The sequence below is a fragment of the Hippopotamus amphibius genome, chromosome 16 (genome assembly GCF_030028045.1).
Source record: "Hippopotamus amphibius kiboko isolate mHipAmp2 chromosome 16, mHipAmp2.hap2, whole genome shotgun sequence".
Taxonomy (NCBI): domain Eukaryota; kingdom Metazoa; phylum Chordata; class Mammalia; order Artiodactyla; family Hippopotamidae; genus Hippopotamus; species Hippopotamus amphibius.
Genome location: NC_080201.1, coordinates 46,887,968 through 46,912,598, shown reverse-complemented (window position 1 = coordinate 46,912,598; position 24,631 = coordinate 46,887,968). Strand labels below are relative to the sequence as shown.

At 48.2% G+C, this 24,631-nt stretch overlaps 2 protein-coding genes across 2 annotated transcripts; both read right to left on the bottom strand.

Annotated features, from left to right (window-relative positions):
• Window positions 1-18,417: 18,417 nt before the first annotated feature.
• Window positions 18,418-19,430, bottom strand: FFAR3 (free fatty acid receptor 3). Its single transcript, XM_057712537.1, has one exon. It carries the CDS (start codon window positions 19,423-19,425, stop codon window positions 18,448-18,450), a length of 978 nt encoding a protein of 325 aa, XP_057568520.1. The 5' UTR covers window positions 19,426-19,430; the 3' UTR covers window positions 18,418-18,447.
• Window positions 19,431-23,212: 3,782 nt separating this feature from the next.
• FFAR1 (free fatty acid receptor 1) lies at window positions 23,213-24,207 on the bottom strand. Its single transcript, XM_057712538.1, has one exon. The coding sequence runs from the start codon at window positions 24,170-24,172 to the stop codon at window positions 23,270-23,272; it is 903 nt and encodes a 300-aa protein (XP_057568521.1). The 5' UTR covers window positions 24,173-24,207; the 3' UTR covers window positions 23,213-23,269.
• Between the last annotated feature and the right edge of the window lie 424 nt (window positions 24,208-24,631).

Sequence of the window (24,631 nt, the reverse complement as noted above, 5' to 3'; positions counted from 1 at the left end):
GGGTCTGGTTAAATAAAAGCTATGGGGCATCCAATCAGTTGAAATACTAAGCATCTGTCACAAATAATGAGGCAGGTCTACCTATGCCAATGTAGATCAGACTCCGAGGCATGTTGTTAGATGAGAAAAAGCAAGGCGTGAGAATAGTGAGGGTAAGAGAGAAGGGATATACACCCACACCCTCTCGCGGTGAGTGTTCCCTGAGCACCCCCAGGTAACAGCGCTGGCTGATGCTGGGGAATCAGTGGTGCACAGGCCGTACTTCCCGGAGCTGACGGTCCATTGCAGCAAGACAGGCAACAGATTGATAAACAGATACGTAACCTCAAGCCAGGGGCCAGGCTGGGGCTGAGAAGGAAAACAAAGACTGGAAAAGCCACGTAAGGAGGCAGAGAGCAAGGACAGTCTGAGAAGGGCTCTCAGAGGAGGTGATATTTGAGCAGAGTCCTGAAAGAAAGGAGAGTAGGATGCGAGAGACTGTCGGGGGTTGTTCCAGGCAGAGCCCGGCAGGCCCCGAGATGAACCACAGTGTGTCGGAGGAGGTCAGGGAGGCCAGAGCGGCTGCAAGGGGCCAGAGTGAGGGAGAGGCATGGAAATAAGGTCCGGGCAGTGTGCAGGCCCCAGAGCGTGTGGGGCCTTGAGGCTGGAGTCAGGATGCAGAGTGATGTCCCGGGATATGATGAGCGGAGGTGTGATGGTACCTGCTTCCATTTCCAAAGGATCCCTCTGGATGCTGGGTGAGGAGTAGACTGGGGAAAGGGATGCCCATGGGACTGTTCACAGTGGTGTGTCTCTGGGAAGGGGAACTGGGTACTGGGGATAGAAGAGAAACTTACCTATCTCCATGTATCCTTTGAGGTGTAAAATAAAAATTTTTTTTCTGAGTTTGTGTGTGTAATCTTACTCAAAAAATAAATTAAAAGCGAGAAAAAATACTCATAGCTAATATTTATCAGGCATTTATTTTGAGCTACACTGTTTGTCACATGAACTCTGATGATTAATTGAGGTGAGACATTCCGTGTAAGTGGTCAGCAGTGTGGCCCACACCACCCAACCACAGCCTTTTCTCTGTTGAGTTGTCCCAGGTGGGAGAGCGGCTAGGCCCAGAGGAGACATAAAAAACAAAAAGGGCAGAGCTACCAGCCTCACAGCCATTGCATCTCTGAACTACATCCCCAACCAGACTTGGCTTTATCCAATTTCTGGGTTTTTGCCAATTGAACGGATTGCAAGCAGTGTCTCTGCTGTTTTAATGCAGTCCCATTTTTCTGATTACTAATGGGTTGAGCCTCTCTCTGTAGAATACAGGCTTTCTTAGCTCATAATCATTGTGCTGGACAATGTCTCAGTGAAGGTTCTTAATTGAATCAACAGAGGACAACTCTGCCTAATTTAGGGATTATCTGATAAGATGTTGGATAGTTTAGAGACTCGTCAGCTCGAGAACCACACTTGGAGAATAAAATGAAGCTGTGCAGCCAGGACCACATTAAAAGTTGTGCCTCTGACCCAGTCCACTGAGGATATAGGAGCCCTTCCCGCCCCCCGCCCCCACACACACACACGCTGAACCTTTGGCCCCAGGGCCACATTCAGTTCACACCACTAATCTCTCCTTTTTTGTACCACTTTGTAGCCTCAGATTCAGAATTAGGGCAGGTGTGCTTGATGGGCTAAACATAGGAGGGCTGTTCAGAAAATACGGGCTCAGAATTATCAGCTTGTCCAGTGGGAGCTGGGCTCTGCTTTTCACTAAGATTCAAGATTCATAGGTGGGCAGTTTCCTAAACACGGAAGAGTTTTGAATGCTAGGCAACTGAAGGATGACCAGAGGCCTACAGCGGGGCCTCTCAGAGGTCAGGACAGTCCAGACCACGTCCATATTTTGAGGTGCCCAGTATATGAAAAAAAGTGATGAAATGCCCAAATGGGATTTAATAGTGGGGCAGCATTCTTAACAAGAAATAAGAAATACAATTGTACCATTCACAAAATAGCTTTAGGATTTTGGGTTTTTTTGACAGACTTCTTTACAGTGTAGAGCCAGAAATGGGCCACAGGTTTAAAGTTGGGTCCTGTCAAGATATTCCTGCAACTGTATATTTAACCTTATTAAGTGTTCACATCAGAAGAGTAATTAGGAGGCCTGGGCCAGATGCCCTCCAGGCCGGCGCTTCCACAGGCCCTGGTGTGGGCAGATGGTCCACAGCTGCGGTGCTCCGGGTTCGGGATCGGCTCTGCGGCAGCAGCCCCTCCCTGCACAGGCAATCTGGTCATGCAGGCCTCAGCCAAGAGCTGCCCTAGACGTTGTGCAGATGCTGCATACCGAAGAGGCAAATCACTGCACCCTGACCACATCTAAAATGAATATAACCATGTTATTCAATGAGCTGGACTTGACAAGTTCAAGTAAACCTTAACGTCATTCTTCCCCTGCACCGCTTCTTCCTATGCCTAGCACAGCTCTTTGGGTGCCATGGCTTCTTCGGACGCTCTTAGACAAGAAAAAGCCCAATCCAGTTAAAAAATCACATCGTTCCAGGCCAGCGTAACATCAAAATTCCCATTTCTATTCTAAGTATCGCTTCTCCCCCCAGCGCTGCAGTGCCCCGGGCTCAGAGCCTGCCGAGGAGCGTGGGACAGGATCCGGTTTCTCTTTCTTCGCTCCACCTTGTCTCATCTCCTCTCCTACTTGTTAGCTCCACTGCGGATCCACTTAGGGTCCCGCCTTGTGGGCAGACAGGAGGCGCGAGGGGCGGCGAATGTCTGGCTGGCCTGGTACAGTTATGTCCTGGAGTCAGGGCCCTCTGGATGGGACAGACATCTCGTGCCAACTCATTCTCCCATGGGGACCTTTCACAGGTTCTTGGACCTCCCTTGGATGTGGCCTGCCCCCTCCCCTTGGCCACATTTGACCCATTCTCAGCCCCTGGGCATCCCTATGCAGGTCTGCACTGCTCCTCTAGGCTGACCCTTGGATGGGATCATCTATAAAACGACTTCAGGCTGCCTTCTCAGCAAAAGGCCCTCATTTGGTCCAAGGAGGCCACGCACCTCTGTCACATTGTTTGGAACAGCAGCTCACTCTCTTGTAGCCTCCTCTCCCGTTTTGCCCTGCCAGACCCAGCGAGCCTCTTAGGTTTCGATCTCTCCCAGCAAGCATCTGGCACCAGCCCTTGCATCCCCTAAACTGGCTCTGCCAGTGGCTGTCTTGAAGTCTTTCTATTGTTATCTCATCGGTGGGCAGGAAGCTCTTCTTCTTCTTCCCACTGGGATGAGAACACAGCGCACTCACAGCTCTCCCAAACAGTCCTCACCATCTGCCTCTTCCACTTCCCAGCTCCTTGTATTTGGCCAGAGGTGAGTCTTGAGCTAACGCTCACAAAACCAGTTTCCAGAGTCTGCATAGAAGGCCTAACACCGTCGGGCTGTGGTGGTACTTGGTATCTATTGATTGACTTTGGCTGAAATTGAAACATTAGAGGTCCTCCTTTTTATGCCCTGCATTCATTTCACAGACATGATCCTCCGTTCCGTTGTCTGTAAAGAAAGCAGAATAATGCCAACCCCTCAAGATTATTTTACAAGTTAAAGAGATCATCCCTGGGGGAAAGCGTTACCAAATTGAGAAGCATTCCGCCAACTCTTTCTTCTGTTATGCTTCTCTGCCGGACAACCTCATAGGCTAAAGCAATGGTCCCCATCTTTTTTTAGCCACACGATGCAGGAGGAATGACACTCCCATGTGTATGCGATACCTGCCTTCAGGGAGAACAGTTGTGAACAATCCCTCGTGTGCTAGTGGTAACTTCACCTCTACTCCCTCACTGGAGAAGGCTTGCGAGCCAGACTCGCGGCACTCACAGGGACAGCCGTGGCTCTGTGCATTTTTCATTTGTTTGTTTGTTTGTTTTCTGAGTTACCATTTTTAAATTCCACTCTCTAGCTGTTGTGATAGGAGCCTCCTCCCCCAAAAGTAAGGCACTGTACTTCAGAGGCTGTTGCCATACATTCACAGGAGCCCTATACTTTGGGGGAGATCCTGTCCCTGCTTTTTGAGGGCGCCTGGAGACCAGTCTGGGAAGAGACCCGACAGAGCGTGCCAGAAACCTGATTGCCCTTTGAACTTTCTGATGATTCCAGGTGACTGGTTCACAGGAGACAAGGCAAGCAGGGCTCTGTCTGGGCGCGACTATCCTGATACCCACCCTGGGGGTGTGCATTTTCTATATTACGAGGGTGAGTCAAAAATTATCTGCACTCTGGCTGTAAAATTTATTTTAATTTACTTTTAGAAAAGACAAACGCATCACTTCTCAACATCATCTCCTTACTTTTCAATACACTTTGTCCATCTGTCAACAAATTTTCGTATTCCCTCATTAAAAAGTGTTTTAGGCTGAGCTGCGAGCCACGCATGCACCGCTGTCTTCCCTTCTTCATCAGAAGTGAATCTTCATCCTCGTAGGGCTGCTTTCAGGGAAAGGTGAAAGTCCGATGGAGTAAGATCAGGACTATAGGGAGGATGCTTTAACACCTCAAAATGAAGTTTTTGCTGAGTGTCGACAGCGTGGGCAGAAGTGTGCGGACGTGCATTGTCATGCAAGATCACAATGCCCTTGGATAGCAGTCCTCTGCATTTAATCCGAAGTTTAGGCTTCAGCTCTTCAATAAGCATCTCACTGTGACAAGCACTGTGGATTGTTGAATCTTTTTCCTGATAATGTTCCAATACTGGCCCTTGAGAATCCCAGAAAACTGTAAGCATCAATTTTCCAGCTGATGATTGACTTTTGAACTTTTTCTTGGTGGGTGATTGAGGATATTTCCATTCCATACTGTGCTGTTTACTCTCAGGCTCGTAGTGATGAATCCATGTCTCATCACCAGTAATGATTCTCTTTAAGAAACTTTCACCTTTCTTAGAGTATCGGTCCAAATTTTGTTTGCAGATATCCAAATGCTTCTGTTTGTGCTCTTCCGTGAGTTGTTTCCATACCCATCTTGCACAAACTTTTTGAAACCTAAGTGTGTCGTAGATTACTTTGTTTTGAGGTGTTAAAGCATCCTCCCTATAGCCCTGACCTTGCTCCATCAGACTTTCACCTGTTTGGTCCCCCGAAAGCAGCCCTACGAGGACCAAGATTCACTTGTGATGAAGTGAAAACAGCGGTGCATTCGTGGCTCGCAGCTCAGCCTAAAACATTTTTTAATGAGGGAATACGAAAGTTTGTTGACAGATGGATGGAGTGTATTGAAAAGCAAGAAGATGATGCTGGAAAATGATGTATTTGTCTTTTCTAAAAGTTAATTAAATTCTACAGCCAGAGTGCAGATGCTTTTTGACTCACCCTCATATATCAGTGGGAGGAATGGCCAAGGGCATGTCCAAGGGCATGGGTTGGCCCCCTGCACAGGAGGTGATGAACCTCCCACACACACCTCCTGTGCATCCGCTTTGGTGGTCATATTTGATGGCCTGGCCTGCTCACTTTCCCCCATCTCCTCTTGATACCAGCCCCATTTTTCTTAGAGAAAACACTCTGCCTTCCCTGCTTGAGGTTTGAAGGCAGTGTAGCCACCTCACCCCTCCTCAGCAGCAGGGCTGGGCACTTGCTGGCCTGAGTGGGTTGCATGATTCATCCCTGTAACCTCGGCTAACCTCACAGTGGCCCTTGTGAGTTTTCAGGCCACTTGAGTCTCTGTGCCCTATTCTCTGTTCTCTGTCAAAATCAGGGTGATGAATATTTTCCCATGACTATTTCTTCATTTTAAAAAAATTGCATAATAATACATGAATATATTCTTATTGTTAAGGAATCCAGCAATACAGAAGTGAAAGGCAGCCTCACTTCTCCCTGATACTTCTCCCTTTTGTTTATACCCATATATGTACATAAGTGAATATATAGTTTTAAAAATGCATAAATGGAATCATGCTATGTGTAATGTTCTGAAACTTCATTTTTTACCATGTAGTACACCTTGGTGATCTTTCCATGTCAGTACACATAGAACTACTGTATTCTTTCTGATAGCTCCAGAGTATTTTATTTTAGGACCATCCTATAATGCATGCAGTCATTCAGGGTCCATTTTCACTTTTCAGTTCCTTTGCTATAACAAACAGTGCTTTGGTGAATATCTATCTATCAATCTCTCTATCTAGCCCCGTGTGAGTATTTTGGTTAGATGGAATTTTTAGAAATGTAATTGATATAATTCCTGGGTCAAAAAGACGCACTTTAAATTTTTTGATAGATATTTTCATATTACCTTCATGAAAATGTTCAGTAATGTACATTCCCACCAACTGTGTAGCAGAGTACCCATTTCCATGAACCTTCTCCGACACTGGATATGGTTTTTTTCTTTTGGCCGCACCACGCCGCATGTGGGATCTCAGTTCCTGGATCAGGGATCGAACTGTGCCCTCTGCAGTGGAACCACAGAGTCGTAACTACTGAACCGCCAAGGAAGTCCAATACTGGATGTTTTGAATCGTTAACATTTTTGCTCAGAGGATGGGTAAAAATGATGTTATCTTGTTTTAGTTTACGTTTTGAGGATTCTTTCAACTTAAGTGATCCAAGTCCATTTTCTATAAGTATGGGAAAGGATGGAGTGAGTATTCAGTAAAGAACACTGGGATAGTTGGCTGTCTATTTGGAAGAGTTACAATTAGATAACAAAGGTAGATTCAGGGACTTCCTAGGTGGCGCAGTGGTTAAGAATCCACCTGCAAATGCAGGGGACACAGGTTGGATCCCTGCTCCAGGAAGATCCCACATGCCATGGAGCAGCTAAATCCGTGCTCCACAACTATTGAGCCTGCGTTCTAGAGTGCACGAGCCACAACTATTGAGCCCATGTGCCGCAACTACTGAAGCCCACACACCTAAAGCCCGTGCTTCACAACAAGAGAAGCCACCAAAATGAGGAGCCCATGCACCACAATGAAGAGTAGCCCCCATTCACCGCAACTAGAGAAAGCCCACGTGCAGCAAGGAAGACCCAGTGAGCCAATAAATAAATAAGTTAAAAAAAAAATAAATTCAAGTGTTTTAAAGATCAAATATATTTTTCAAAAATATAGAAGTTGTACAGACATTATATAATTTTCTCAGCTTTGTAAATGAGAAGGCTTTTTCCTAGTGTGATATAGATATACAAGTCATCAAAGAAATGACAGATATGACCACATAAAAATATAAAGCTATGGAAAAATAATCACTAACAAAATAAGATCCCTGTCTTTCTACATATATAACTGATAAAGGGTTTATATACTAATATCCAAAGAACTTCTGCAAATCAAATAAGAAAAAAGCATGTATAGAAAGAAACATAAGTTATTATATACAATATGAAAATATTTTCTACCTCAGTTTTCATCCGAGAAGTTAAAATGGTACTGAGTGTGAGGTTAATTTTATGTTTTCCACTTTGCTTGGCCACAGTGCCCATATATTCGATCAAATGTTGTTCTAGAGGTTTCTGTAAGGATGTTTTTGGGTGAGATTTACATTTAAATTGATAGACTTTGAGTAAAGCAGATTTCCTTCCATTAATGCAGTGGGCCTCTTCCAATCAGTCAAAGACTTGAATAGAACAAAAGGCTTACCTCCCCTGAGCAAGAGGGAATTCTCTGCCAGACCTCATCTGCATCATCAGCTCTTCCTAGTTTTCCAGCAGACAGCCTTTGGACTTGAACGGCAGCTCCTTCCTGAGCCTCCAGCCTGCTGGCCTCCTCCATCAGATTCTGGACTCACCAAACCACCACAATCATGTGAGACCATTTCTTAAATAAATCTGTTTCAATGTATACACACATTGGTTCTGTTTCTCTGGGGGACCCTGACTAATACACTGATTTATTAAATTTTAAATGTTAATTTTTTTTAATTAAAATATCTTTTTCCTTGTTGGCAGGATTATGCAGTCTCTTATAGAGTGTTAGGAGAGGGAGGGTTGATTCAGCTGGAGAAAGTAAGGTGACAATATTTATAAAAAATTTTAAATGTATATACCATTTAATACGGCAGCACCACGTTTAGGAATTGTACAGGTGCACAGCATTTATGTAAAAGGATATTTCTGGTAGCATTATTTATAATAGGGGAAAATCAGAGATTCTGTTTATTATTCATTCATTCATTTATCAAATACCAAAATGCCTGCTCTGTGCTAGGTTCTGTTTTAGGTACCTGGATATACAGTAATGAGTCAAACAGACATGCTGATGCTGTCAGGAGCTTCTCGGTCTGGAGGGAGGAATTACGTATTAAACAAATGAACAGACAAGTATGTAAATCAAACGGTCACAGCACCTCAAGGTGGGGTGAGGGCTACTTGAGGTTGGGTGATCAGGGAATGTCTCTTTAAAGAATGACATTGGCGAGAAAACCTGAAAGAAGCGGGTTAGCCAGCCAAGCAATGTGCGGTGGAAACTGTGCAGAGATGAAGAGCTTGAGGCCAGGCCAGCCGAGTGCTGTCAGCGAAGGCCCAGCAGGAGCTTGGAGGCACAGGCGGGGCCAGATGGGCTCAGGGTGTGGTAGGCAGGAGGAGGGCAACAGAGTGGGAAGCTGGTGACAGTTTCATTCGGGGCGATGACATGATCTAATTTACATTCCTCAAAGGTTCCTCTGGCGTGGTGTGAGCTGATTCGGATGAAGATAAGAAGAAAGGCTGGGTGGGAAGCTTTTGCAGTAGGCCAAGTGAGAGGTAATGGCTGCCGCGGAGGTGGAGAGAAGATATATTCTGGAGGTAAAAGCAGGAGGACTTGATGGTGAATTGTATGTGGGTGTAAGGGAGAAAGCATCCAAAATGCCTTCCTGACCACTGTATGCCTACAGGAAAGTCAAAAATAAAAATGGTAGCGTACCACCAAGCGCTGGCAACTGATTCTCTTGTAGATTGCCAGAGGGAATGCAGAAGGGCCAACAGACTGAAGGTATCTTAAAAAGTTAACCTTACAGTTGCCATATGACAGCCACGCTTCTCCCGGATATTTGACCTAGAGAAATGGAAACGTACATCCACACAGAAACCTGTGCACGGATGTTCAGAGCAGCTCTGTCCACGACTGCCGTAAACTGAAGCAACCCAAATGTCCTTCAGTGGGTGTATGAATAAGCAAATTGTGGTACAGTCATACAATGGAGCAAAGTACTCAGCAATAAAAGGAAACAAACTATGATAGTATCTGCTGGGATGCTTATGCTGAGTGAGAGAAGCCAGTCTCAAAAGGTTAAAAACGATAGGATTTTGTTTATGTGACATTCTCGAAAAGGTGGACCCGTGATACTAGGGAGCAGATCTGTGGTTGTCAGTGGTTGGGGTGAGGAGAAGTTGTGACTCCAACAGCTCTTTATCTTGATCGTGGTGGTAGTTATAGGAATCCATGTGTGTTAAAATTCACAGAACTGTACACCTCTCCCTGGAGAAAAAGTTGCCTTTTATGGTATGATTATTTTTTAAAAAATTGTTAAAAAAAAAATGGTGCCTGGGTTTCTGGCATGGGCAGGAAAATAGATTCCACCATTTACAGAGGTGGAAAAGGCTGGATGGTGGGGCCAGATCTGGGGGAGGAAGTGAAGAGTTCAGTTTGGACTGGTGAAGTTGGGATGCTCCCTGGACACAGTAGAATACACAGGAGTCTGGGGATGGACATAGAGATTTGGGAGTCATCAATGATTAAAGCCACAGTAGTGAATTAGAATACCTGGGGAGAGGGTGTAGGGCAAGACCAAAAGGGGAGAGCCTTCTAGAACAATGCCTTCCAGAGAGTGAGGGCAAAAGGGGGGTCTAGATGGAGAGATCCGGGGATCGTGGGGTATTAGGAGCACAGCTTCCCTGCTTGACTGTGTCCTCCAGGGACTTTCTCTGTGAGAAGCACTGCTGGGCTGGACAGGGACTTCTAAATGAGAACCAGGGACTGGTAAGAATGATGTTAGAAAGTCAGCAGGTCTTTAAGGCTGTCTGCCTTCAGATCTGGGCAAAATTATCTCTGAGCTGCGCTCATGGCAAAATGACACTTCCTCCTGCTTCCTTCCCTACCCATCCATCCCCAGCATCTGAAGCTTTGTCAGCCTCCACTGCTGCAGAGGCCACAGACTGGAAGCCCGGGAGCTGGTCCACAGCCCTCAGGGCTGTTTTGTTTTCACCCCACACAATCCTTTCACAGTTTGAATTGGTTATCAGCTTTAAAGAATATAAAATTTCAAAAACAGCAATGTTAACAGGTGGGTTTCCGACTTGAAAAAGTGGAAGGTAAGGCAGCATGGAGCCCACAGCCCCATGTGGTAACAAGACAGGAGTTGAATTCAGATGCGCTTTGCACTCTCCAGGCAGCCATAGTCCTTCCTACTCCCTGCGGATGTCCAGCACCAAGAAGTGGTTGCCACTCATCACCTTGTGTGTACCATGGTTTCTGCCCTTTTGTGCAATCCGGATTGTCTCACAGCTGTCACAACTTCTGCAGAGTGGCACAGCAAAAGCAGAGAACTGCTTGGCTTATTGAAACTTAGGAAGGTTTTTTTGTTTTGTTTTGTTTTTGACCACTTCTCATATTGGCCCAGAGGTGAGAGGTCACGACGTTTTTAATCAACTTTTTTAAACTGAGGCGTAATTTGCATGTTAGCACCCATTTTAAGTATAGCGTTTGCTAAGTTTTGACAAATCTGTGTGACTCCTACCCCAAATAAGTTATAGAACATTTCCATCACCATAAGATGTTCCTCTGGTATCCTCCCAGCCAGTCCTCTCCTGGTTCCATCCCCAGCCCCTGACAACCACTGATATGTTTTCTGCCATTTAAAGGGAACTTTGGTACCAATTTCAACCTGGGGTATCATTTTCCTCCCACCACCAAGCAGTTCTCCCGATACCAGCTGAGTGTCCTACAATTCAACTCATTTCTAACACTGTCTACCCAGAGAGAATGGGTTAGCTTCCACGCCCTCTCCCAGCACACTGCTTTCCCCAAGTCGCCACGTGTTTACCTATCCAGAAGCTCTCCAAACTCCCTCCTTTTGGGTTTTTATGGAGGCCTCATTACATAGGCATAATTGATTAAATCATTAGCCTTTGGCGACTGGTTCAACCAGTCCCTGGGAGGTCAGCGGGGTAGGACCGAAAGTTCCAACCCTTCAGTCACATAGTTGGTTCCACTGGCAATCAGCCCTCATCTTTAGGTGGGGGTCCAAAAGTCACCTTATTAGCATAACAAAAGACACCTTTGTTGCTCTCATCACTTAGGAAATTCCAAGGATTTTAAGAGTTCTATGCTGGAAGTGGGGATGAAGACCAAATATATATTTATTATAAATTACAGTATCACAGTCAGAGGCCATACTGTTACCTAACTAGGCAGTTTGTTCCTTTTTATTGCCAAGTAGTGTTCCATTGCATGGCTACATCACAGTTTTAAAATCCATTCTCTTGATGGACATCTGGCCATTTCCAGTTTGGGGCTATTATGATAAAAGCTGCCCTGAATATTTGTGTGCGGTCTTTGTGTGTACAGGGATGCTCTCATCCTCCTGAGTAATACCTAGGAGGACACTGCTGCTCATAACCTCAGAAGTGATGCCTCCAAAGTCGTCCTGTGTTTCTAGTCTCACAGAGCCCGGCGATTCCTTACCAGGCTGGTTGGTGTGCGGTCTGCATGCAGCAGCAGAAGTGCTGCCAGTACTCCCAATCGATGCCGAAGCTTGCTGGTCTGTTTGTTCAGTTCACTTCAGTGAACTTTCCTGCTTACATTTTTTTTTTCCAGCTGACCTCTTGATTTACAGCAAATAATGTGATTGTTTTCCAGAGGATAAGCAAACAAGGAGTTATTTTAGTGGAGGCTTCCAGGGTGTTAGAAAGAGAGTGTTGTGCTCTAAGCGTGGAGAACCACCAGAAAACAATTATTAGGAAGGGGAGAGGGGACAAGGGAATCAGTGAGCCGCAAGCCCATGTTTGTGCATGAATTACAAGTAGTAAATTAGGCATCCAGGAGCACATATCCTCATCTTCATATGGGCAGGGCGTGTGTGATGCTGACTCCATGGGCACGAAGGCTGGGTAGCTCTCCTGTTTCCAAGAACTCTGCGCAGGGCCTGGTACCCTTCCACAGGGCAGCATCCCTCATGATCTCCACCCCCACTCATTCAACCCTCTCCTGTTTCCATGGCAATCAAGATCCCATACTGGAGATCAGTATACAGGTTCCTTAAGAAACTAAAAATAGAGCTACCATGTGATCCAGCAATCCCACTCTTGGGCATCTGCCTGGAGGAAAACATGGTTCAACGGGATACATACACCCCGATGTTCCTTGCAGCACTGTTTGTAATAGCCAGGACATGGAAGCAACCTAAATGTCCATTGACAGATGAATGGATAAAGAAGATGTGGTACATATATACAATGGAATATTACTCAACCATTAAAAAGAATGAAATAATGCTATTTGTAGCAACATGGATGAAGGTAGGGATTATCATACTAAGTGAAGTAGGTCAGACAAAAACAAATATCATATGATATTACTTACATGTGGCATCTTAAAAAAATGATACAAATGAACCTATTTACAAAACAGAAATAGACTCACAGACTTAGAGAATGAATTTATGGTTACCAGTGGGAAAGTTGAAGGGAGAGATAGATTGGAAGTTTAGGACTGACATGTACACACTGCTATATTTAAAATAGATAACCAACAAGGACCAACTGTATAGCACAGGGAACTCTGCTTAGTACTCTGTAATAACCTAAATGGGAAAAGAATTTGAAAAAGAATAGATACATGTATATGTATAACTGAACTGCTCTGTTGTACACCTGAAACTAACACAACATTGTAAATCAGCCATACTTCAATATAAAATTTTAAAAAGCCAATAATAAGCCTGGGAATTTTTATCAATAAAAGGAGGAGCGCGTGTAGTGGAGACTATCAGTCAGATGATACTTGAGCTTGGAAAGTGTCCATCCAGTAGTTTGTTCTTTGCCTTATGATGCTGTGTCCATGCAGCCCCAACCAGTCAGCTCTCAAAAGCCCCTTTCTGAATGAGGGGGGGTCCCAATATCTTGGTGCCAGAGCTACTGACTGGGACCATAAGAAATCTCCCCTGAGTCCAGCCGTAATAAGTAGGATAAACACTAAGATTTCATAGCTCCTGCAAAGCAGATGGAGTTTAGAAGTGTCAGGATCATCAAACAATTTAAAATAAGAGAAAGCATCATTGGGTAGGTTCCAGTAGGATATAGGATGCTTAGCTACAGACTTGTCCACTAGAGTTAAGATGTATTTGGTTGCACGTTAGAGAATATCTGGCCAATAGTGAGTCAACCATAGGGATGTTTGGAGGTGGTGATCCCAGCTCAACAAGCTCATCAACGGCCCAGGCCCTTTCCATTCTTCTTCTCTGCCACCTTTAGCTTGTTACCTTTCTTCTTCAAGTATGTGCTCTTATGGCCCCCAAATGGCTGCTGTAGCTCCAGGTATCACATCCTCACGTAAAATCTTCCAAACCAGGAAGGGAGAGGGCAGCTCCTCACACACCTATGTCTTTTAGTAAGAAGGAAAATCTTTCCCAGAGAGCCTCAGCAGACTTCTTGCCATTTTTTGGCTAAAATTGGGTCATGCGTCCATCCTGAGACCAGTCTCCAATAAAGGGGAAGAAGATTGTCATGATTAGTTCCAGCTACGATTCAGCCCCTGGGGCTGGGGGATCTGCAACAGGGGATGATTGATTTAGTTGTCTCATTGTACCCTTCTAGTGTCAATTCAGTAAAATCACTCTCTTCCAAAAATACTTCTGTACTGCATTTCCTCGTTGGTAACATTTTCTCTCCCTTAGTTTCATGCCTCTGTGGGGGTCAGCTCCAAGCACCTTCCCACTCGTGACAGTGTTTATCAGGTTGCATTCATCTGGTATGTGACCCCAACATCCTCTTCTGGTATGTGACCCCAGCATCCTTGTCCCAGAACATGGGCCACCCTCTTGATCACCTGATCTCCTTCCATATGATTTTTCAGAACTGGCCTTAAAGGGAAGTCAGCAGGCTTCTCACATCTCTTTGCAAATTTTAGGGGCCACAGCTACCTGTATTGCTTGGGCCTTTTTGTTTTCAACCAGAGGGGTCATGTCAGAGAGAGGAAGGTAAAATGTTGAACACTTTCCCACGCTGTTTCACCCTATTTGTTATCCCACCCTAGACTCTGCCTTCCACCTCTGATTCTCCATTCCCAGAATCGACGGCCTGACTTTTCTGCCATGTCTCTTTCTACTTTTCATTGCTGCTCCGCTTCTTCCTTTTGGATGATTCTTGCAACTAATTTTGCAGACTCCCAGGCTTCTTGTCCCTACCCCCCAACCTGTTCTTCACTTCCCCCCCTCCCCCAACCCTAACCTGGTCTATCTCTTGCCCCTTCCCAGGGTCCAAGTGAAGCAGATTTACCTCTTCTGCTCTGCATGACAGCTTCCCTTGCCCCATCAGGCACACACACAGACTTGCTACATTATGCAAAGGTTCCGGTCACAGGGGATATATTCAACTCAGGAGAAGGCATCAAGTCAGTCGCCTCCCTGTGCGTCCCTGCTGCCTGACCACCCCTCTGCCCTCCTCTGACTGACACCAGTTCATGGATAGTCTGAGCTGCAGTGGTTTCACCACTCACTGCCTTCAGTCAGGCTGCAGTGGACCGTCTTTGCCAACTTCTTAATGACTTCTTGAGTGGCTTCCCTAGGTTTCTGGTCACACTTGGTGATTTAAAACTCCTGGCCTTCTCCCCGTTCCCCTATGAGCTGAGACTTGACCTGTGGCCCAGAGAACCTATGATAGGGTTCTCTCAACCTATGCGTTGAGTCTACCATTCCTCCTGTCCTTCTGGGTTACACTGACCTAGGTTTTGGGGGGAACCCTTCCTCCTAAGAGGGAAATGTTCCCACTCCCATGGCCTTCAATGACTCCCTTTTGTAAACCTTTAAAAACTTGTTAATTAACAAAATTTTACTGCTAAGAAACTTAATTCTCTAAAATCGCAGAATGGGAATTCCCTGGCAGTCCAGTGGTTAGGAATACGCACTTTCACTGCCGGGACCCGGCTTCAATCCCAGGTCAGGGAACTAAGATCCCACAAGCCACCTGGTGTGGCCAAAATAATAATAATAATAATAATAATAATATTTTAAATAAATAAATAAATAAATAAAATAAAATCACAGACTGTCAGAAACATGGCTGTTTGAAATCCCATCAGTGAGGATGGAACATTCCACTGCTGCTTGGAGGCTCTGGGCAGGAGCATGTGACACAGAGAAGCAGCCTTGCTTTTCAGCCCCCAGAGCTTCAGATAAGGAGTTTTCAGACACAAAATTCTACCTTTCTTTATTTTGTATTTTGCAAAGCAATAGGACCCTGGATCTGCTTCTCAGCCCAGGCCTGAAACTGACCTCTTTCCAGCCAGGCCTGCGGTTCTCTCAACCTATCAAATACTACTTCATCAAAGCCTCACTTAAAACGTCACCCTTACCCTAAACCTCTAATAACCCCGTCTCTTCTTTTGTGAGATGCCCCACACTTCCTCTGGAGTGTGGTCTCCTTAGCCCCAGCAAGATAATGAACCTGACTTTGTCGGGCTACAGTTGTGTGAGACAGGCTTTATCACTCCATGAGTGTTGAGACCCGTTCTCTAGTTCATGCGTTCTCAGCAGGGACAATTATTTCCCCCAAAGACATGAAAATTAGTTCTGGGGGAGCCAAAAAGTCTTACAGTGCTTTGTGGCCTTCCAAAAGGCACACACGTAAACAGATACATAGTATGTCTGTTGTATTAAAATTTCATGGGCAGGGAGGGGAAGGTACTGAGTAGGAGGAAAATATCCAAAAAAGCTTCTTGAGGAAACAATTGTACAAAACTTTGAGAAACAGTGCTTTAGCTAGTACTGAATAGCTTCTGGTGTCTGCTGTGAGTCAGGTGCCCAATTGCTGGTCCTCTTTTGCAGCTGGAATTGAGCTCTTCTGGCCTCAGTCTTGGGAGACCCAACCTGGTGTGACCTCTTCCAGCACCCCCAGAACTCTGTCCCCACCCCACCCTGTGCCTGCGATCCCCCCACCCATAGAAGCCTCATACCTGCTTGCTCTGCCAAATGGGGAGAGAGCGTGATGCTCCATCACTTACACGTACGCGCCCACGTGCGCATCACTTACGCGCCCACGTGCGCATCACTTGCGCGCCCACGCCATCTCTCTGTTTGCTCCTTCCCCTGCTTAGATGGGCCCAGGACAACAGCCCCAGAACACATCCTCTACTCCATGAGCACCCCTTTCTTGACTCCCAAGAGCTGTGGAAAACATTACAACTCCGCCCTCACTACCACCCAGCCTCTGATAACTTTTCATCCTCCCCAACCCTCAGCCTTTAGCTTAAAACCTGGGGTGGGGTGGTGCTGGGTGATGGTCCGGGGCAGAAAAGCCAGCTAAGCTACCTCTTCTGTCTCTGTGTAAACCCTGGGGGAGGAGTCAGACTCCCCTTCTTCATGGCTCTCTCTGGAATGAAGGGCTTCCAACTCTTCTTTGTCCTCAGATGTGGGTCCTTGCTACCACTCCTGGAGTTACAGGACTCCACGTCACCTTTGTGCCCTTTCTGAACCACATAGACCCATGTTCACATCAAGGCCTGACTGCCTCGGGACAGACAGATGAACCATGGGACAGAGGGACAGCCCATGCCTTCATCTCTGCACAGAAATGATCTCTCTCCCTCCACCTGAGACCCAATACCCACCCACCACCAGTCCTCATTCCCCAGTGACCTTAACCTCGAGGAAGAAAACGGATGCTAAAGGCATTAGTATTGAAATCCCTGAAGTTCTGAGCCCAGCCATCTGCATGCAATAAATGCACAATAAATGTTTTTCAACTAAAGCTGACTGGGACTTCCCTGGCAGTCCAGTGGTCAGGACTCTGTGCTTCCAATGCAGGTGGCGCGGGTTTGATCCCTGGTTGGAGAACTAAGATCCCACTTGCCACACTGCGTGGCCAAAATAAAAAAATAAAGTAAGGGAATTCTTTATCATTAAGAGAATACAAATTAAAAAAAAAAAAAAGCTACTGAGTACACGTAGGTGCCAGCGTTTCTCTAGTTGTTTTGCCAGCGGGGAGGAGGCCCTGATATACCACCCCTCAGTGGAAAACAAAAAACTACTAATTGATGACAGTTGAATAAAAAATAGCTCTTAAGAACACACATTTGTCTTTGTAGTAACCCGAAGTCAACTGTGCTAATTCGCTTCACTTTTTTCCAAGACAGTTTCTTTACGGGGAAGAGGATGTATCCGTCCAGGTAGTCGATCTGCTTTGCATCCAATTCTGTTTCTTGTGGTGGCCTGTTTACATTCGTTATAGTCAGACTGCCTTAGTCAACTCTGGAAGTTTGACGGCGCCCAGTCACAGCAGGTGACACACAGCTGGTGGCAGAGTGGCTTAGGAACTTGGGTTTAGGAGTCCACTAATTTCAGTTCCATTCCTGCTTCAGTCACTTATTGGCTATGGGATCTCAGGTAAAAGACTTCAGCTCTCCGGACCCACTCCCTCACTTGTAAAATGGGATTGGTAATAGTACCTGCCTCACGGCTATTGAGAAGATTGAAGCAGACCATGTCGGGCCAAGCCCTTCAGATATGTTAGCTATTATTTTTATTCTTCCAACCCAAATCCTCTCCCAGCAACTAGGCATCTTATTGTTTCACCCTTTTCCTTCAGAGTCAAGGTGTTTTATCCTCCCGTCCATCAATTCCGTCTAAGATATACTCATATATACCACCCACAGACACTGTTAAAAAAACAAACACAGATGAAGAAAGAAACCATTGTTTTGGTTGCTAACAGATTTATTTAGGCAATTTTTCTTCTGTCCTTTTTCATACATGTCCCTGAAAATCTGAATTTATTGAACCGTGGAAACTTTCTGGAAAAGCACATGTGACAGTATGATTCTCCCTTGTGCCCGGAGTCCTGTGTCCCCACTCCTGACCCGCTGGGTCCGTAATTCTGAAGGACAGATTCTTCCTCTCTCCTGTCTCAAGTCACTGGGCAGCTCCCTCGGACCCTGGACACGGCTCTCAACTCCTCCTTTACCTTCAGCAAAGCACAGGAGCTGGCCTGCTGCTACGGGGAGCTCCTTTTTCTCCAGAGCCCTCTCTCACCTTGACCACTCCCTGAGCACGTCGGGGGACAGGAAGGGAGGGCAGCGTGGCAAGATCAAGAGCTGGGCTCCTGTGGGCACATCCTGGGGAAGGCTGGGTGCCCGCTCTGTCCCAAACAGGGCCTGTCCCCAGCCTGCCTCTCTAAGGTCCTTCCTGACTTGAGCTTGGAACTGCCCTGGGGATGCTCCTCCTTGCCACCCAGGCGACCCGGCCACCCGCTCCAGCGCCCTCCTCAAGTCCACTACCTGGCCTCTATGTTGGACAGCTCCTGCGGCGGCCCCTCTCCTTCACCCTTCTTCAGCGTCACGCTGCCTTCCTGCCGCCAAAGGCCACAGGCCCTGGCCAGCCTCCCCAGCAGCCCGTGGAAGTCCGCTTGGAACCCCGATGAGGAGAAATAGTAGACAAGGGGGTCAACACACGAATTCAGGGTGCTGAGGAGCAGCACATAACTTCTCCACCTCGGGCTTTTACCCTGGATGTAGCCCACGACGTGGGACACGTTGTAGGGCCCGAAGCAGACGAGAAAGTTGAGCAGCGTGGCTGCTGCGAGCCCCGCCACTCTCTTCTGGCGGCGCCGGCTGGCTCCCCTACCAAGGATGAGCACCAGGTGGCTGTAGCAGTAGCTGGTGATGAGCAACGGCACCCCGAAAAGGACCACAGCCATCTCTAGCCGGACGGGCAGGAGAAGGGCAAGCTGATCCTCCCGGAATTCCAGGTAGCAGGTCCCATTGATACCCTGGCTGTGGTCCCCGGAAAATTCAATGACATAGACCACACTGCAGTGAGCAGCGGCCAGGAGCCAGCAGGTCCCGCTGACCAGGCCGGCCTGTCCGGGCCTCGGCCGGGTCTTGTACCAAACCGGGTGGGCCACACTCAGGAAGCGCTCAATGCTCACGGCTGCCAGAAAGAGGGACGTGAGATAGATGGTGGTGAAGAAGATGAATCTGGAGAAGGGGCAGAAGAGGAAGGGCAGGGGCCAGCGCATGCGACTGGCTGCCTCCACCATGCGGAACGGCAAGAAGAGCAGCAAGATCATGTCCGAGAGGGTCAGGTTCAGCAGGAGCACGTCCACGGCCATGGGGCGGTGCCGCAGCTTGCCCACGAAGATCACCAGGGCCATCAGGTTGAGGGGAAGCCCCACGAGGAAGGTGAAGAGGTACACGGAGAAGTAGAGCCAGTGATTGCTCAGGAAGGAGGGCTGGTCTGAGCTGGTGTTCATGCTCACGGCCGCTGGCGAGAGAGAGACAGAGATGGCAGTCTGAGTGGGGATCTTGCACCATCTGCTTCCCAGCTATGAAGAGGGACCATCATCTCCAGCCCCATCCCCTCACGCCTCCGATGCTTTTCCCAGCGGGGTCAGCCTGCCTCTCTTCCTGGTCACACCCTGTCTCCTGTCCCTTTCCTGTCTGTCTCTTCCTGGTCGTATCCTATCTCCCGTTCCCTTTCTCTAAGAACAAAGGCGCCCTCCACAGAGCCCCACAGAGCCCCTCAGTGCCCCGTGCTCACCTGCTGGTTTGAGAACCCAAGCGCTCTGCCGCTCAGCACCTTGCAAGCTCCTCCACAACTAGCCTGAGATATTATCTGGCAGAACTGATAAAAACCCGGCGGTGCCCATGACGTCACTCGCTGTTGAGCAACGGCACAAAAGATGCCTTTAGCTCCGTTAGCAGCGCCGGGGGCCAGCATGCAAAATAAGGAGCAAATTCCACGACGGTCTGCGTGCCTTGCTCCTCGGCAGCCTCGATGGGATGAGCAGACTTTGTCTTCTTCTCTCTGATCCTCCACTTGAATTTTATGTGCTCCTCTAGGATGGCACCCAGCCAGTTTGCCTTGTAAGGGCAGGAAGGGGGATACAGTGATGCAGGGCTCGGGCTCTGGAACCGGGACTTGGGTTCAATGTTGGCCTTATCGCTTAACTAACTCTGTGATGGGGCGAGTGACTTAAGCCCTCTGTATCTCTGCTTTCTCACCTATGAAACAGGGATAATCGTAACACCTATCTCAGAAGCCTGTTGTGTAGATTAAAGCATTAATACTTGTCAGAGGCTAAGTTAAATGTAAAGTGTGGTGAGCACTTAACAGATGACAGCTGCCACCACCTCAGTCACGGGTGTGGGCTTGTCTCTGGGCTGATGGCAATCATATTAATGTTGGTGGTGGTGATGATAACAGCTACCTTTTCGTGGGCACAAAACCCATAGCAGATACACTGCTTCTCAGGGCATCACCTTATGTCTTGAAATCCTCACAGCGGGGAAGTGATTCACTCCAGGTAATACAGCTTGGTAAGTATCACCACCAGGGTTCAAACCCAACTTCTGTCCAGAGATACCTTTTTGTTTGTTTGTTTTTTGCTTATAGTCTGTCCAGTGGGTGTATGAAATGGTATCTCATTGCATAGATGTATGAGATACCATTTCATACACCCACTAGAATGGCTATAAGCAAAAAACAAAAAAACAAAAAACAAAAAAATCAGATAATACCAAGTGTTGGTGAGGATGTGGAGAAATGGAATCTTTGTACATTGCTGGTGAGAATGTAAAATGATGGAGTCACTTGGGAAAGCAGTTTGGCAATTTCTTCAAAAGGTAAACATAAACCTACCATGTAACCTGATTCTGTTATAGGTGTTTACTTAAGAGAAGTGAAAACATATGTCCACACAGAGACCTGCTCATAAATGTTCGTAATAGCATTAATCATAATAACCAAAAAGTGGAAACGTCACCGGGTGGCCCATCAGCCAGTCAATGGAGAAGCCATGCAGCAGAGCCTTACGATGGAATACTATTTGGCAGTGAAAAGAAATGAAATACCCAGGCATACCATAACCCAGGTGAACCTAAAAACATCATGCCAGGGGAAACAAGCCAGACAGAGAAGACCACGTATGTTTCTATTTTTATGAAATGTCCAGAGTAGGCAAATCTGTAGAGACAGAAAGTGAATGACTGGTTGCCTGGGGACTGAGAGTGGAAATGGGATTCACTGTAAGGGAACATGAGGGATCTTCCTGGGGTGGTGAAAATGTCCTGAATTAGATTATAGTGATAGGTGCACACCTTGGTACATTTACCAAAAATCACGGCATTGTACACTTAAAATGGGTGAATTGTATGCTACGTAAATTTTATCTCAAGTAAGTTGTCAGAAGTACAGCAGTGGAAAAAAACAAAGTTTTTGCTGTCACAGTGCTCACATATGGAAAGACGGGGTATCCTTGGGGGGACTGAGTGGTGGGGGCGTAACAATGGCAGCAATAATGCAGAGGCCGAGAACCCCCGAGGAAACAGTGCAAGGAGAGGGAATGTGGGGAGCACAGGCTTGACCTACTGGGGGCACTGCTAGAAGGTTCAGGGCCCAAGGGGCAAGGGTCATCAGAAGATGCGGGGGGTGGGTTGTGCAGGACCCCAGGGGCCCCAGGGAGGAACTGAAACCTCCCCTAATTAGAGGAGGCACAAGTAACTGGAAGAGGTAGCGGGAAGGAGGTGGTTTTGCTGTTATGGGAGGGGCCGCCTGAGCTGGAGTTTGAGCTTTGAAGTTCTCTGTTTCAAAGGAGAAACTTGTTTCTGGCTAGTGACTTAACTTCTCTGGCCCGTTTCCATAGTTTTAAACAGGGGTAATGAAGCTTTCTTTGCAGGGCTGTGATGAGCATTCGTTCATTCAGCAAAGATCTCCTGCAAGCCCACTACGTGCTCAGCTCTCTGCTCGTTGCTGGGGATACATCAGCACATGAAACAAAAATTCTTGCTCTTGTAGATGTTTAAGCATGAAAAGAGATAAGTCGTGTGAACGGGTTCACGCACGTCAGGCACATAGCTACCACTCTTGCACTTCTGTGTCTTCATGTCTTTATCGGCATTAGAGGAAAAAGTCTGCTTCCTACTCCTCGCCTCAGAGCAGACGCCCAGGCATTTGCCTCTTGCGGCCACTGTCCTCTGCCCACTCTCTCTTGGGTTCCGGGTGCTACCATTCACCTTCACAAAAAGGACCACAAGGACAGGCATGAACCCCAATACCCCCAGTTTCCCAAATGTCCCCCGATCCTTCTGGGTCCTCTTGGAAGGACACATCCTAGCTCCACCCCTTCATTGCTGTAGGGCCTCGGGCAAATTTCTTAACCCCGAGAAATGAAGATAATAATAACCTGGTTCCAGGAGCATAGGTAACTCACAGGCGCCTTCATGCAAATTAGGAGAAAGTACACCCTGCAGGCGAGCTCAGCCCTGCACCAGGGTGCACGGCTTGAGGGAGCGTCTTTGTTCAAATTAGAATAATTCCCCTGGATGGAAGCAGCCCCATGCCAGGCCCACGGCCTGGTGAGCACGGCACAGGCTGGAATTAAGTCGGTATTTTCCCCTCTGCCTGACACCCCCGTGCGGTGTGCGGCCTTCATGGCAGCCGCATGGCTAAATCAAAGGACTGTGGGAGGATGAAATGAGACACTTGTAAAGCACTTGGTGTGATGACTGTCACGTATGTTTGTTTGCGACTATTTCAGGGGGTGCTAGTATTCTGCCCTCGCCACCCCTCCGCAAGCATCATTTCCTACCAACTTCCTATTCACAGTTCTCATGCTGCCCCCCTGTGAGTGCTAAGCGGTATAACAGTGTCCTTATCATGCCTCCTGCCTCTCATTCAGAAATTTAAATGTGCTTTCCTAGCAAATGATTTTGGAGTAACCTCTCCCAAAGTGTACCGTCAGAGCGGCAGTTCCTCTGGCTTAGGAGCAAACTTCCCTCCTTCCTTCCCCACATGGCGCACTGGCAGTCGGGCCAGTCAGGACTCGAGGAGAAGAGAGACAGACAGAGGTGGGAAATCACGCAGATGTATGCGGAGGCAGCATACCTTCCTCCCGCCATCCAGCTCCAGGCCTTCACTCTTCTCTCCAACTGGGACTGGGAGGTCGTCTTCCTCCAGGCTCAGGTCTTCCCATAAGTGCCTCCAGGGATGCCTCCAGGCAGGGCCGCCCCGCAGTTCCTTTGGAGAAGCCCTCACCAGGAGCCTGGAGAAGCAGCCAGGCTCTCTTGCTCCTGGTCCCTTCCCCGCTGCAGGGGCTACTACTTCTGGGATGGCCCCCCTTTTGTTTTGGCCACACATGCTGTCCCCTGGCCAGCGCCCCCTCCCAAGTAGCCAGTCACCAGTGGATTGAGCACCACACTCCAGGCACCTGTAATGAGCCCCAGCTTTCGCCAGCAGCCTCCGATGTTGGGGTGCAGGAAGCCAGCCACGTTGGAGGCATTGTAGGGTCCCAAGCAGAGCAGCAGCGTAAGCAGAGCCCCACCGGCCACCCAGGCCGCCTTTAGCTTCCGTCTGTGGCTCAGGCCTGAGCGGACCAGTGCCCGGAGGCAGCCGACGTAGCAGAAGGCCGTGATGATCAGGGGCAGAAAGAAGAGCAGGAGAGAGAGGCTGAAGCGAGCAGGGCCCGCGGAGGCTGGGTCCCAGGCCTCCAGGCAGACTGGAGAGCCGTTGACTGGCTTGCTGATGCCCAGGGAGCTGGTGGTATTGTCCAGCCAGCCTCCCGGAGCCTCCAAGCCAAAGACCAGCCCCAGGTGACAGAGGACAAGGGCCCATATGGCCACACATACGCACCAGGAATAGCGCGGCCTCCGGACAGCTTGGTAGCCCAAGGGGAAGGCGGCTCCCAGGTAGCGGCCGGCACTCAGGGCAGCCAGGAAGCTCGCGCCCGCGTAGAGCGGAGCGAAGTGGGCCAGGGCGAAGGCAGGACAGAGCCAGGCCGGCAGGGGCCAGGCTCCCCCGGCCAGGGCCTCCACCGCCTTCAGAGGCAGAGAGATCGCCAGTAGGAGATCAGAGCAGCCCAGGTGGAGGGTATAGACCAGGTTGGGGGTGAGGCGCAGCCGGGCGTGGGACACGGCGCCTGCGATGGCCAGGGTATTGAGCGGGAAGCCCAGCGCAAAGGCAGCCATGTAGAGGGCGAAGGAGAGCTGCGGGGGCAGGTCCATAGGGCCCCTCCTGTGCTCAGCTCGCTGCCTGTCCTCAGATCTCGGGCGCCAGGGAAGGGGGGGGCGGTTCCCAGAGTCACAGACTGGTTTCAGCCCTGCTCAGGGCTCGAGGAGCCATCTAGTGGGATAGTCGGGGAGATGAATGCCCTAGGGGGAGGTGGCAGCCCAGTAGCAGTTAGAGCCTGGCTGAGACCCGAGGACCGCTAGCCCTCCGTCCTCTGCGTTGTCTCCACCATGTGCCCTCTTAAAATGGAGCGAGCGATCACGGTGTAACAGGAAGAGATAGAACACAGGCGCACAGGTCCCAGAAGAGCGAAGGCCTCTTGATATCTAGGACTCTGGAGAGACAAGGAGTGGAGAAAATTCAGAACAGAGTTGAGGGACTTCCCTGGTGGTCCAGTGGTTAAGACTTTGCCTTACAATGCAGGGGGGAGGCGGGTTCCATCCCTGGTTGGGGAG